The sequence below is a fragment of the Chanos chanos genome, chromosome 14, assembly GCF_902362185.1.
Source record: "Chanos chanos chromosome 14, fChaCha1.1, whole genome shotgun sequence".
In the NCBI taxonomy this organism is placed as follows: Eukaryota; Metazoa; Chordata; class Actinopteri; order Gonorynchiformes; family Chanidae; genus Chanos; species Chanos chanos.
The window spans coordinates 20,586,092-20,599,394 of NC_044508.1; the positions used below are offsets into that span (position 1 = coordinate 20,586,092).

General features: G+C 41.0%; 1 protein-coding gene across 1 annotated transcript in view; it reads right to left on the reverse strand.

Annotated features, from left to right (window-relative positions):
- Positions 1-13,303, reverse strand: part of zc3h3 (zinc finger CCCH-type containing 3) — a 67,912-nt gene that overhangs the window by 23,542 nt on the left and 31,067 nt on the right. The window contains exon 4 of the mRNA XM_030791140.1: positions 7,820-7,970. Coding sequence (XP_030647000.1) covers positions 7,820-7,970 — 151 coding nt within the window. The remainder of the gene's footprint in view (positions 1-7,819; positions 7,971-13,303) is intronic.

Consider the following 13,303-nt stretch of genomic DNA (forward strand, 5'->3'; position numbering starts at 1 on the left):
TGAATATACTGGCAGTTCAGCAGAGTGGTGCAGTGTGTCTTTTCCTGCATGACCTTCCTGTATGTGCACTGCTTGGTATACACACTCCACTCCAAAACCATTTTCAGCTTCAGTTCAAACCTCAAATTATGTCTAACACCCCCCATTCCTTTTCTTTCTCTTTCACACACATACAAGTGTGCATGCACACACACACACACACACAAATGCGCACACACTCACACACACACACACACAGAGAGTCCACCAATTCCCAAGATTATAACACAGGTGGGGTTTTTTTGCTCCACACATTCACACATAAACAACATATTTCAGTACCCTAAAAGAATGATTTTTAGCTTCTGTAAGACAAATTTTTACGAAGTAAGAGTGTTTCCATAACCAGCTGGCAGTTGTCCTGTGTGTCAGTGTCCCTCTTCCACAGTGAGACCACAAATACACTGGCCATAACTCACATATGGCTCACACATTGAGTGTGACAGGGCAGGTTTAGAGGCATGGGAGCCATAATGGCTAATGTGAGAACAGTTGCTGAACTTACAAGGCATTTAGCAAGAAACCCCAGAGCCATACAGCTGTAATGGAGACTAATGTGCTCCAAAATGGACATGTAACACAGGCAACAGTTAACCTCACTTCAGAGGGTCAGAGACAGCAGACAGATACTTTCTCTGACCCCAAATATTACTGTGCGTATATCTCTCTCTCATGTCTGTGTAAACACACACTTGAATGAAAGAGCTATTTATCTCTAAAAGTTTACGTTGTAAATGTCTCAGTGTGACTGCCGAGGGATGGGGGTGGGAAGGGGGGGTGGAGAAAAAAATGAAAGAGGTAGAGAAACAGAAACAAATGAAGAGCTTCAGAAATTGAGAGAAACAAACAAACAACAACAAAAAAACAACCAAAAAAAAAAAAAAAAAACCCCCCCCAAAAAAAGGGAAAAAAAAATCCTTGTGTCCTTCCTCCAGGTGTCCTTGACTGCCTTTAACACCTGATCTAGAATCAGTTCTGATGCTTTGAGCATCCTGTTTCTGTTCACAAATAGGACATGGAGAGCTCATCTGAAATCAGTCTGTGTAAAAATGGAAGTCCTGACCACTAATGCCCCTGATCTGGGTGGACACATTCTACTGTCACACACATCATCTAAACGGCATGGGGGAATTGTTTTAATGAGACACATGGTGAGGTGTAATTACAGACTGGAGTGATTTAATGGTGGCGTACAGGTCTGGATCTGTTCCTTAGGGACCACCATACCAAACGGTTTTACTGCTAAGCCTAATCCACAGGGTGTAAAGGAGAAGAGGGAGAGGAGAGGACATGAGGGAAGAGAGACAAGTTTGTCTGGCACTGTGAGTTCAGTAAACATTCACACTGTCAAAGAGCTGACCAGTATAAATGAGAGAGGTGACAGAAACACACACTTCAGACACGACTTTCTCCAGCACAGAATTTGCTCACTCAAAAATAAATAATCAAATAAATAGAGACAAGAATAAATGAATACATACATACAAACATAGTGCTCAAAGGAAGGGTGACTGTCATTGAGTGCTAACATGTGACTGTTGTTCTGGAAGCTTCCAGAGAGAGAGAAGTTTAAGCATTACACAAATTACATGTGCGTTGAAAATATTAACTGATTACAGCTCTGACTGTATCCATATGGCTTCATTCCAAAACACCTGAATATGTGTTTTTATGAACATATTTCAATATGGCAGGGCGTCGGCACTAGTGCATGTATTTCTGTGTGTGTGTGTGTGTGTGTGTGTGGCATGCTCTTTGACTGTACCACAAGCACAGATGAAGGAGAGAGCGCATCAGCAGTCTGGCTGATAAGATAAATGATGTGACTTTTGTATTGGTGACAGGGAAGAATTCCATGGGCCTTTTCAGGCTTCCACAATATTGCTTGTCTGGTGGCTTTACCCACAGAGCACATCCAGCCTTTGAACAGTCAAACCTGTCCAATACTGCTCATTTCTACTCTTCTAATTGGTCTTTCCTTCAAGCAGAGGTGCTGGTGGATAGCTGGAATACAGTATGAGAGCTGCTCCAGATGATTAGTAATGCTGTTATCACATTAGCAGGCATACTGGACATGTGAAGCCAATTGACTGAGACATGACATAGGCACTCCCACATGAAGAGGATTAAAAACAAAGGGTTGAAAACAAATGAAGTGAAATAAAAGGTTTTTCACATTATTTCCTTCCTTTTTGGCTGTATGTCTTTAACACTCAGTGGAGTCATTTGTTTTGTTTACTGTAAATCAAATAAAAGCCGGGGATGCCGCCTGTTTGGTCAAAAAAGGCCGGTTCCAAATAGAGGTCGGGTAAAAAAACAAAAAAAAACAAAAAACAAACTAACAAAAAAGAAGTATAAATTACAGAAAGGCTCAGGTGATAAATTCATCATATTTCCACAGCATTATTTACATGAGTACAACAACATACAGTAATTATGCTCACCATTTTGTTGCTATTAGTTTCACTCTTTAACAGAAACACCATATCGATAGTGTTCTAACTCACATGGATTGTGCGTCGCTGTAAGACGATGTGTGTTAATGGCCCATTATTAGTATTCAGGGACATCACTGCCAAAACTCTCTCTTTCCTATTTCCTATGCATTATTTCATTATTTCTGTGAGTTATTTCACATAACAGCACGTCTTAACGGTACTTGGAAAAAGTCACAGAAGAGAAAAAAATGTCAGATTTTAGATGGTGTAGGTAGAGTAGGGACATGTTGGCCGGTGAGCTGGAAACAGAGGAACAGATTTTACCTTTTAATCTCTCATTATTTCAACCTGTTCCCATTTATCCTCCGTGATTAACGAACAAATAATTCACAGAATAATCAACACTAATCGACGTAAATATAGTAAATGATTACCAATTTCATTGTGTGATAGAATTACTGTTCTTTGCAAACTACTGCATCATTTGCTATATCCACAGATGGTTTTAACGTGTGGATAACTGTGCTCTTCATTCTCTCTCCAAATTCAGGTAATACTGGTTCATTAAAATGATCTGCAAACATTCTGCGTTTGAACGCTCATGAAACATCTGCTTTTGTGTGGTCTGTGTCCCAAACTTTTTTGTGCATTGCACACAAGCTGATGCAAGTAGGTTGTAGCTTTCATAATAGCACAGAGACTTAAAACAATCTGCACTGTTTTGTTTGCATTATGATCTTGCAGATCATAGTAATATATAAAACAATGGCTTGTCTCTAATAGTAGTCTCAAATAAAGGCCTGATCAAAGCCATTTGATATTTCCTGTGAGTGGGGCAGCCTGATCAAACACTACTCTAATATACACAGTGTATTGAGTTGATCTGTTTTTATAAATGTGAATTAATATACTCTTTCACCAGCCCCACTGCTTGTGGTGAAGATATGCCTTCTCTGTCACTCTCTCGCTGTGGTCCTCCTCTCACCTGCCACGCAGGCCCTCAGACGTCGAGCATGTTTTGAGTGCTCTCCTGAAGGTGGCCTGCCTCTGAGGATCACATACAGGACAAGCCAGCAGGCTTTATTACCCACTCGACCACATCCTGCTCTGATCAATACTCAACCACTAAACCTGATGAGAAGATCACAGGCCGTGCCAGTCACCCCGCCCACACTGGGTGTGTGTGTCTAACAAAAATGAAATAACTATGCATTCCTGTTTTAAGAAGTACACCACCTATGTGAATAAATAAATGATTTTTGTTGAGTCAAACAGCTGTTCATTATAAAACCAGAAAAAAGAATGTTTTATCTCTAAAGAACTGAATTCTACAGATCACAAAAAGGCACCATGCAAATTAATGAACGATCAACAAACTACATGAGAGAAGCCCAGGGGGGTGGGGGTGGGGGGGGATTGGAAAGTATAAAGACACCAAATCAAAACAAGACTGTCTGCAATGACAGACAAAAAGGGAAAACAAACAGAGCAAAACATATATGAACAGCAACCTGACAGAGAGAACAGGCACAAAACAGAGAGAGAGAGAGGGAGAGAGAGAGAGAGAGAAGAGCAGGGGTGGGGCCATGCGTGTGTGGTGTGTGTGTGTGTGCGTGTGTGGTGTGTGGGTAATTTATGCTTCAGCATCCACGCTTAATGGCTTTCTTAATTCAACTCCTGCTACTATTAATGTAGTTAATGTTGAGATTATATCTATTTTCTGGTGCTGGTGTGGGATTTACGGCAGGCATTTCCTCCTGGACCCAACCACACCAAACACTCAATCACATGGCAACCTTGCTAATGCTGACTAGACTCCCCCTCTCTCTCTCTCTCTCTCACACACACACGCACGCGCGTGCACTGTGCAACACCAGACACTGGGGGGGTTAAATGAGAGGGTGTGTGTCTATGGCCCAGGTGAATGAAGACTGGGCAAGATGTCGGAATTTTTTTTTTTTTTGGACTGAACCACTGATCTTCTGAGACCAAGCGATTGGCCCCACGACGTTAACATGAAAATTCTACTCCACCTTGCAGAGTCCGAGTCCCGTTCTCCACCCTACCAGCGTATAACCTCAACTACACTATTTATGTGCAAATTTGCATTGATTTGTAGATGTGAATAAACCTATAAATCTATAAAACTAGGTCTATGTCCAGTGAACCACTAAACAAACAAAAACACTCTTAGTGGTTTCTGATTCAACATGACCAGACAACCAAACTGTACCACAGTTTACTTTTGCCTTACCCAGGTTTCTTCACAGCTGCAACACACATTCAATAAAAAACATGCAAAAAACAAAACAAAACAAAACAGACAAAAAAACCCTGGGATTTGCCCAACGAACCTGTATAAATGGTCATGACTGTACAGTGATTTGGATCATGTTGTTACTGTTACTGTACAGAGAATTGTCCCATATTTCACTACTGTTACTGTACAGTGACTTGCCTCATATGTCAGTACTGTTACGGTATAGTAAATCGGTCCATATGTAATAAACCACACCTTGGCCACATTTCTCATTTTTTAATAAAAAAAAAACAAAACAAAGCAACAACAACAAAAAAACACCCATGTCCAAAAAGGACATTTGCGCATTAAAGACAGAACATGGAGGATCTCTCTCTTGCTCTCTGCCTCTCATTTCCCTGTGTTGTAATATTTCAAAGAGGCTCAAATTGAAAATCCTTTGATGAATCAATATTTACTGCAGGCAGCTAAATGAATAGTGATAAGTCTTCAGAGGCCAAAGCCCACAGCTGGTCAAGACCACTGTCTCACCTTATCTAAATTACACAAATGAAACAGCACACACACACACACACACACATGCCCTACACACACGTGCAGGTGTGTATGAGATTAAACATGAGTCATTCTGGGACTGCAGAGATAAGAGACTGTCCTCTGGGTCACATAACCTTTGACCTCTCAGGCTAAAATATCACCATCATCATGTCCACAAATCTGACAGACTCTGAGTCTGTGTGTATGTGTGAGAGTAAGTGTAATCATGTCCTTAGAGAACATCTGTCCCCTCAGCCCACTACACACACATCCACCGGAGTTAAAGAATCAGATATTTGGAAATGGCCCATTCATTCTTATTTATCCATAGTGAGACATTTACTTTTTATTAGAAATGGAACAATATATCTTGATATTAAAATTCTTTTCATTAATCAACAGTAGCATGGTTGATGATGAACTCAGTTTCACATTTGTGATGATTTTCATATAACCTAATGCCATTCTACACCCCCCTCCCTCCTTCTCTGACCTCCACAGTTCACACAGACACTTTAGGTCTGCCCCCCTCCTCACATGAACATGTTACACACTCTGTCTCACACAAACACTTACACAGACACACACACACGGACCTACACAGATTCTCTCTCTCTCACACATACACAGACAGATACACATACAGACTCAGAATCAAGCACTCACATACACAGACTTATACACACACCGACTCACACACAGACACCACCTCACACATGCTGAGCTGGGTTAAAAAACGAGACCTATTAAAAATCATGCAGACACTTCATGCCATCTCCAAAAACAGCTCTAGCTTCACAGCAAAAGAAAAGTGTAAAAAAACCTGCAGCGAGGAATAGATGATAGGTGATAGATGGTGAAACAGAGAGAAACAGAAAAAAGCTATTCGTCTTTAATTTATTGTGTCTTCACATATGATACAGCCCAGTCCTGCTTTCTGTTTTTGACTAGGTCGTTGAGATAGGCACAGGGTGTCGGGGTGAATTTATACACATCATTTTTGCTCTGCAGATAACCAAGCCAGTAAAATTTACACTCACACGCATGAATGACTCATTCACACACTACTAAGTGTATGTGGTCTCTCCTTTTCAAGACCCCCACGAAAAATATCTCACAGAACACCCAACCACTTTTCTGTTGACACGCCCCTCCCCCACCTTTTCTCTCCTAATTTTTCTGTTGCATTCACATTTTCGTTTGTTGCTGTATTTTTCACATAATGGCTATTTTTTTTCCCTCTCTCTCTCTCCCTCACTCATTCTCTATCTCCTGTCATTCTCTCTCTCTGCCTCACTCTCTGTGCTGTAGTAAATCAGAGGGAACGGTGAGTCTTAATCCAGTGAAATGAACTTAATTTACTTAATAGGACCTTCAATGAGAGTGCATGGACACCTGATTTACGGCACACAGATACAGACCCACAACCCACCCCATTCTCAATTAAAAAAGAAAAAATCCCTGTAGATATTTTAATAAACCCATTTGAAGGAGCTCACAGCCAGTAATGGCTGTGTTTTGAGACAGGCTGTGCTGATGAAGTGTGTGTGTGTATTAATGCGATATGGGAGGACCTGATGATTAGGACAGACAGGACATTCTCTCTGTTTTAATGACACAGGTGATGAGCTGGTTATAGGGTTCAGATCATGATAGTTGGTTAGCTAATGTTTAATTGCTGGGTTTCTCAAGGCCTGTTGAAAGAGTAGGCTCTGTTGACAGAACTCTTTTAGTCATGCCTGTAATTGACTGAACTGGGTCAAGACTACACAAGTCTGAGTTCTAAAGCTGTCAGGATACAATACAGTCCCTGGCTGTTTTTGTGAGTTACTTGGTTGATTCTCTTGATTTCGTAGGAGAGTCACACTTGCGTCTGTGTGTGTGGTTGTACATGTTATCTGGCTCCCTGTACTGCCCTGAGTTGGTAGGTGAGTGGTGGGTTGTTCCTTTGTGTGTGTGTGTGTATGTTACCTGGCTGACTGGAGTCTCTTGATTCGGTAGGTGAGTGGTGGGTTGTTCCTTTGTGTGTGTGTGTGTGTGTGTGTGTGTGCATGTTACCTGGCTGACTGGAGTCTCCTGAATCGGTAGGTGGGTGGGGGGTTGTTCCTGTGTGTGTGTGTGTGTGTGTGTGCGTGTGTGCGTGTGAGTATGTGTGTGTGTGTGTGTGTATGTTACCTGGCTGACTGGAGTCTCTTGATTCGGTAGGTGAGTGGGGGGTTGTTCCTGTGTGTGTGTGTGTGTGTGTGTGTGTGTATGCGTATGCGTGTGAGTGTGTGTGTGTGAGAGTGTGAGAGAGTGTGTGTGTGTGTGTGTGTGTGTGTGTATGTGTGTGTGTGTGTGTGTGTATGTTACCTGGCTGACTGGAGTCTCCTGATTCGGTAGGTGAGTGGGGGGTTGTTCCTGTGTGTGTGTGTGTGTGTGTGTGTGTATGCGTATGCGTGTGAGCGTGTGTGTGTGAGAGTGTGTGTGTGTGTGTGTGTGTGTGTGTGTGTATGCGTATGCGTGTGAGTGTGTGTGTGTGAGAGTGTGTGTGTGTGTATGTTACCTGGCTGACTGGAGTCTCTTGACTCGGTAGGAGAGTGCTGGGTTGTGTGTGTGTGCTGCTGTATTATTTCCTCTGCGTGTGTCAATCTTGTATCGTGTTTTGATGACCCTCTGAGTTGCTGGGCCTCGGACAGATACAGAGGAAGAAGGACCTGTGGACAAATCAAGACCCGACATTGGTTAAGTGAGCTGTCAGTAGTCAATCAACAGATCAGGAAATATACAATTCATCAACTGACAGTGTTCTACTGAAGCATTCTAGACACATATAGGTAATTTCAGTCATTTGATCATTGATCTAGATAAACAGAGTAAGGGACATATTTTGTATTCTCGGCGATGCACACAGTCACGCCCTGCATTTGCCTCGCTCTCTGGCAGGTGTATTCTTTAATAAAATGTACGTGTAAAAATGGTCAAATAACAAAGGCTGAATTTTTATCAGCCTCATAAATCATATCCTCTTTTGCTCTCATTTTCCTTCTCTCTCTCTCTCTCCCTCCGTCTCTCTTTAAGTCCCATTCATTATATGATTTCACAGATCCATCAGTGGAGAGAGGTGAGGAGGGAGGGAGAGAACAAGCGTGTCTTTTTTTCAGCCTCTTTACTTCTTCATTTATCCATCATACTGTTCCACAAGAGGCAGGTTTGGGCTCACACTCTCTCTCACACACACGCACACGCACACACACACACACGCACACACACACACAGAGCTGGAGTAAAAGATGGGCGCGTCTTGGCGTGTTTTCAGGGGAAGCAGCCATGTCACACTGACGTTAAAAAGCTCCACAGATTGATTTCCAGGCCACACAATTTAGCATGTTAGACAAGTCAGCCAAGGCAAGAGAATGGAATTACAGAGGAAACCCGAGACACTTCAAAAATTTCCAACAGACAGACTGAGACTGGGAAAGAAAAAAAAAGAAAAAGAGCCCCTCATTAACTTGAACATTAATTAATTTCTCTTAACGAACCCCTCCCAGCCTACTGTTGAAGATTTGGGTTTTTGTTGCTTTGGTTCTGAGTCAAAATATAACTTGAACAAAATATTAGGGCTGGACCCAAATATTCGACTATATTCGTTCGTTGGGCAGGTATTCAGTTTTCAATTTTGGGATTCGGATATTCTTTCTTTTTTTTGTTTGTTCTGTTTTTCTTGCTAAATGTAGGCTATCAATAAGGGCGAATTGCAAAATACATTTTGTCAGCACATTCTGTACTATATTTCTATTTGATTGATATTATACTGTTTAACCAGTGACGTTACACGTATGGTTGTCTGGGATTGTCCCGGTTTCAAGCTGGGTGTCCCGAGTCCCAACAAATATCTGTAAAACACTAAAATGTCCCAGTTTTCAACATTCACTACCAAATTGTCCCAATTTTCACCACAATTAAAATAATAACAATAATTACATTATAATTGTTTTCAGCATCTACATAGACGTTTATCATGTTCTGTCCCACTCATTATTACCTGACCCAATCAAAAAACACAAACAACAATGCACCGCATGTCTGAATTCAACACTGATTTGTTTGTATGTGTGTCAATCAATCAATCAATGTGTTGTTGTCAAGGGGGGTTGCTAAGATGCTTGTGGCAGAATCTGTCGGTACGCTAACAGTCAGCATCATACCAAAGAGAAGCAGTCGGCGACAGAAAAGCTGCGTTCTGCACACTCTGCAGGAGTACATTTTTGGTCGTGCACGGTGGAAATGCCATAACAGGTCACATTAATGAAAATGCCTATGATGCGTGTGTACATAAGCGCATACATGTGCGCGTGCATGAATGTGACGTGCACTTAATTTGCTTGGAAAATAGTTGTAACTGATCTGAATAGTTCAAATAAAACATAAGAAGTAATTGCTGGTGCTTACTACCGAAGCTCCGTAGACAAAATATACAGTAATGGTCTTTCTTCGTAATAAGCTTGATGAAAAAGACATACCTTCACTGGTTACTGTTCAGCCTGCTATAAGTTTTAAACCAGTCCATTTTAAACCAGACTTGTAGACAGAACACATGTGCCATTCTGTATTTTGTACTTCTTGTATATGTCAATGGAAGTCCTACAAGGTACATGAAGGAAGAGAAAAACTCAATGTATTTGTGATTCTCCAGTATTACAGGATAAATGACAAGTGACAGAAGTAAGCCTTTGTAGCAAAATTAATGGGATAATTTGCCTATGCTGAGTGAAGATAGTCTTGAAAAGAGCCAAGTAAGATTTTGTGAGAAAATCCACAGTTCTGAGCTTGAGGATGACAAAGTAGCGGTTGTGAGACGCAGATATGAACTAGCCCCTGACCGATATAGGATTTTTGAGAACAATACTGATTTCGATATTTGATGATTTAAAAATCTGAATGATATATCGGCCGACATTCTTTTTTTTCCCCTCAGAAACACATAACAAACAAAAATTTTCCCTAACATTTGTTCTGTGCAGGTATTTAAGAGTCTTTGCCGACATCATGCAGTTAAAAAAAAACATGTTTTAAAATCTTAAATCGTACTCGAACAAAAGTACAACAAAATATATTAAAGTTTAGATAAATGATGCAGTAAACTGGTAAGTAAACTGATACAGCGACCTAGAGTAAATGCTGCTGTTGTGTGCATCTAATACTACACGACTATAGTCATGTCATATCGAGGACTTGTGACTTCACACTGCACGTTTGAAAGAGAAGCTAGATAACTTCGTTTGGCTATCAAGCCATGTTAGACAGCTCACGTTTATTTACGTGTCCCCTCTGGTCTAACAATTTCCAATGCACTGATTGTAACCACAGACATGAGAGTCACAGATATATCTACCATCGCTTCATTTAGGCAGAATAAGTTTAATCTCTCATTAACGTTAGCAGTCTTCCACTGATAAACATGGCATTAGCTAGCTTTGTCGGTAACCTAATTTGGATAGCATTATAAACTGCTGTAAGCGATGTTGCTAGAGAATTTTTAGAAGCAACAAGGGAGAAATGACAGGAACGTTGTTTGCCCACTCGCTACAACTGCGACGCTGTTTCATAAATAAACCTACAATTAAGTTTGTCAACAACATACTCTACACAGCTCAACTACCGTACCGTTAAACGTAATTTGATGTTTGACTGACTGTACTGGCTTTCACGTTACTGCAGCAAAACCAGGCGTGGCTGACATGAATCTTCCGGCCATCTTCTGTTTCTTTTTTAATGGTCATTTATTGGCTGTAATAAACGCCGATATCGATTTATCTGCAATTAGCTCATATCGGCCGATAATATCGGCACAATGATTTATTGGTTGAGCCTTAATATGGACTGAACTGCAAACAGTTACATGACACCAACGGTCAGCACACTCACTGATGGTAATGTCAGTGTTAAACAGGGATGTGTTGATTAGTCAGTCGACCCAAACTTTAGGAAACTGGCTATGTCAGAAGTGTCACTGAACAGAGACAGAGACAGAGACACTGAACAGAGACAAATGTTCCCAGGTCAGTGGGAACATTTACCCAAATTATACAGGAGGAACAGTGATGCGTTCACTGAAGGTTGATCATGTGCATATAAAACAGTCAACAAAATACATTTAACATGTGATCCATCCATAGGGAAATTAATGACAGAAAAAAACTAAGGCTGCCCCCAACAGTTGACCAAACTGTTAGTCGAAGAGAAGAGTCGTAGTCGACCAAGTTTTCACTGGTCGGTTAGTCACAGAAAAAGAAAAAAAAAACCCTTTCAAACTCAATTCGGTACAACGGAGCATTGGTGCCACATTGAGGGGAAAAAAATCTGAGATTTCAAGGACATGGTCATAATGTTATGAGAATAAAGTCGTAATTTAACAAGAAAAAAGTCATAATACAAGAATAGGGTCATAGTTTTACGAGACAAAGTCATAATATTCCAAGAATAAAGTTGTAATTTTAGGTGCGTGTTATTTCAGAGGGGACATATCAGAGGAGCAGCCTGCCACCTGCGTTAAAATGAGGAACGTGGAGCATCTTGAAGTTATACTTTGTTACAGGTTTCACAAATAATAAGATACTTTTGGCACATCAGCACCAGCTGCCAGAAGGAGGCTCAGGCTGCCATTGACTGTCCTCTCACCCGTTTTATCGGTTGCAGGTAAAATATTTTCCCAAAAATTACACATTTTTACGAAATTTTACGACTTTATTCTCGCAATATTACAACCTTATTCTTGAAATCTCAGATTTTTTTCCCTCAATGTGGCCCTAATACTCCGCCATAATTCAGCAGCTGCACCTTGTCATTAAAAAGTTATTAGACTATGTCGGGCAGGAAATCATCCAAAGGGTGGGATCATTTTGAGTGTGTAAAGGACAATCCCAAGAAGGTGACATGCAAACTCTGTGATTTGCCTATCATTGACCTCAAACATGACTTATCATCTGAAACATGTGAGTAGCCTAATGTTATTGTTCCAGACTAAATAATTAATGGGCTAATTGTGTGGCGGCCTGGGAGAACTCATTCAGTGTTGCTGCCACTTCAATCCTTACACTTTACCAGGGTGTATACAGTTTTTAAGAAAATAAATGGGATATCGTCCATTTCAAGCTCTTGTGTACATCAGGTAGTTACCAAAGTGAGCTGGCCAGCTACTCGTGCGTGCACTTGTAAAACGTATATTTTGAAGGCTCATTATTACGGTTTTGTATTTCTCTGTAAAGTAGCACAGTGTTAACGTTCCTTCTTAGCCCTGGAACTCAAACCATTTTCTGATGCCCCCAAAATATATATATTTAAATAATTAAATTAATATAATAAACGGGTGACGACCAGTCCACTAATGGGTTGCACTAACAACTACTAGTGGACCAGGAAAATCTTTGGTCGGGAGCAGCCCTAGAAAAAACACCACTAAGGGTTGTACACCTGGATTCCACCTGCTGCACTAGAGGGACCTGAGAGTTGACTAACTGAAAGAAGAAAAAAACTGAAGGAACACTAGGCTGAAGGTCGGGGTCAAACCCTACAAAAAGACAATGTCAAACCCAGCTGATGCTGAGCAGAGAAACAGTATCTACAAGTGTGTGTTATCCTACCTACAGCAGTCTACAAACCCTTCTCTGTACATAAAAATCAGTGACAGAGCGATTGATATGGACAATGAAATATGCCACATGAAGTTATGGAGAGGCAGATGAACTGACTCCTCCATCTGCCTTGAGTTATCAAAGCTGTGAGCTTGCTATAACCGATGCCAGAAAAACAGCTTACTGTTCCTCATTATTTGATTAGTTTAACATTCAAAAACAGACTAACATCTATGCTGACAAACTATTTCTTCTAAGCTCCTTTGTATGCTCAGATCACTTGCTCAAGCCAAACCTGACATTAGAATGGCAGTAGCCACCCAATGGCTACATCCATGTTCACAGCTAAACTGTGAGAGTGTACTACACACTGGGTGTAATTCCTTTTTATCTCCCCTAACACACACAAGCATGAA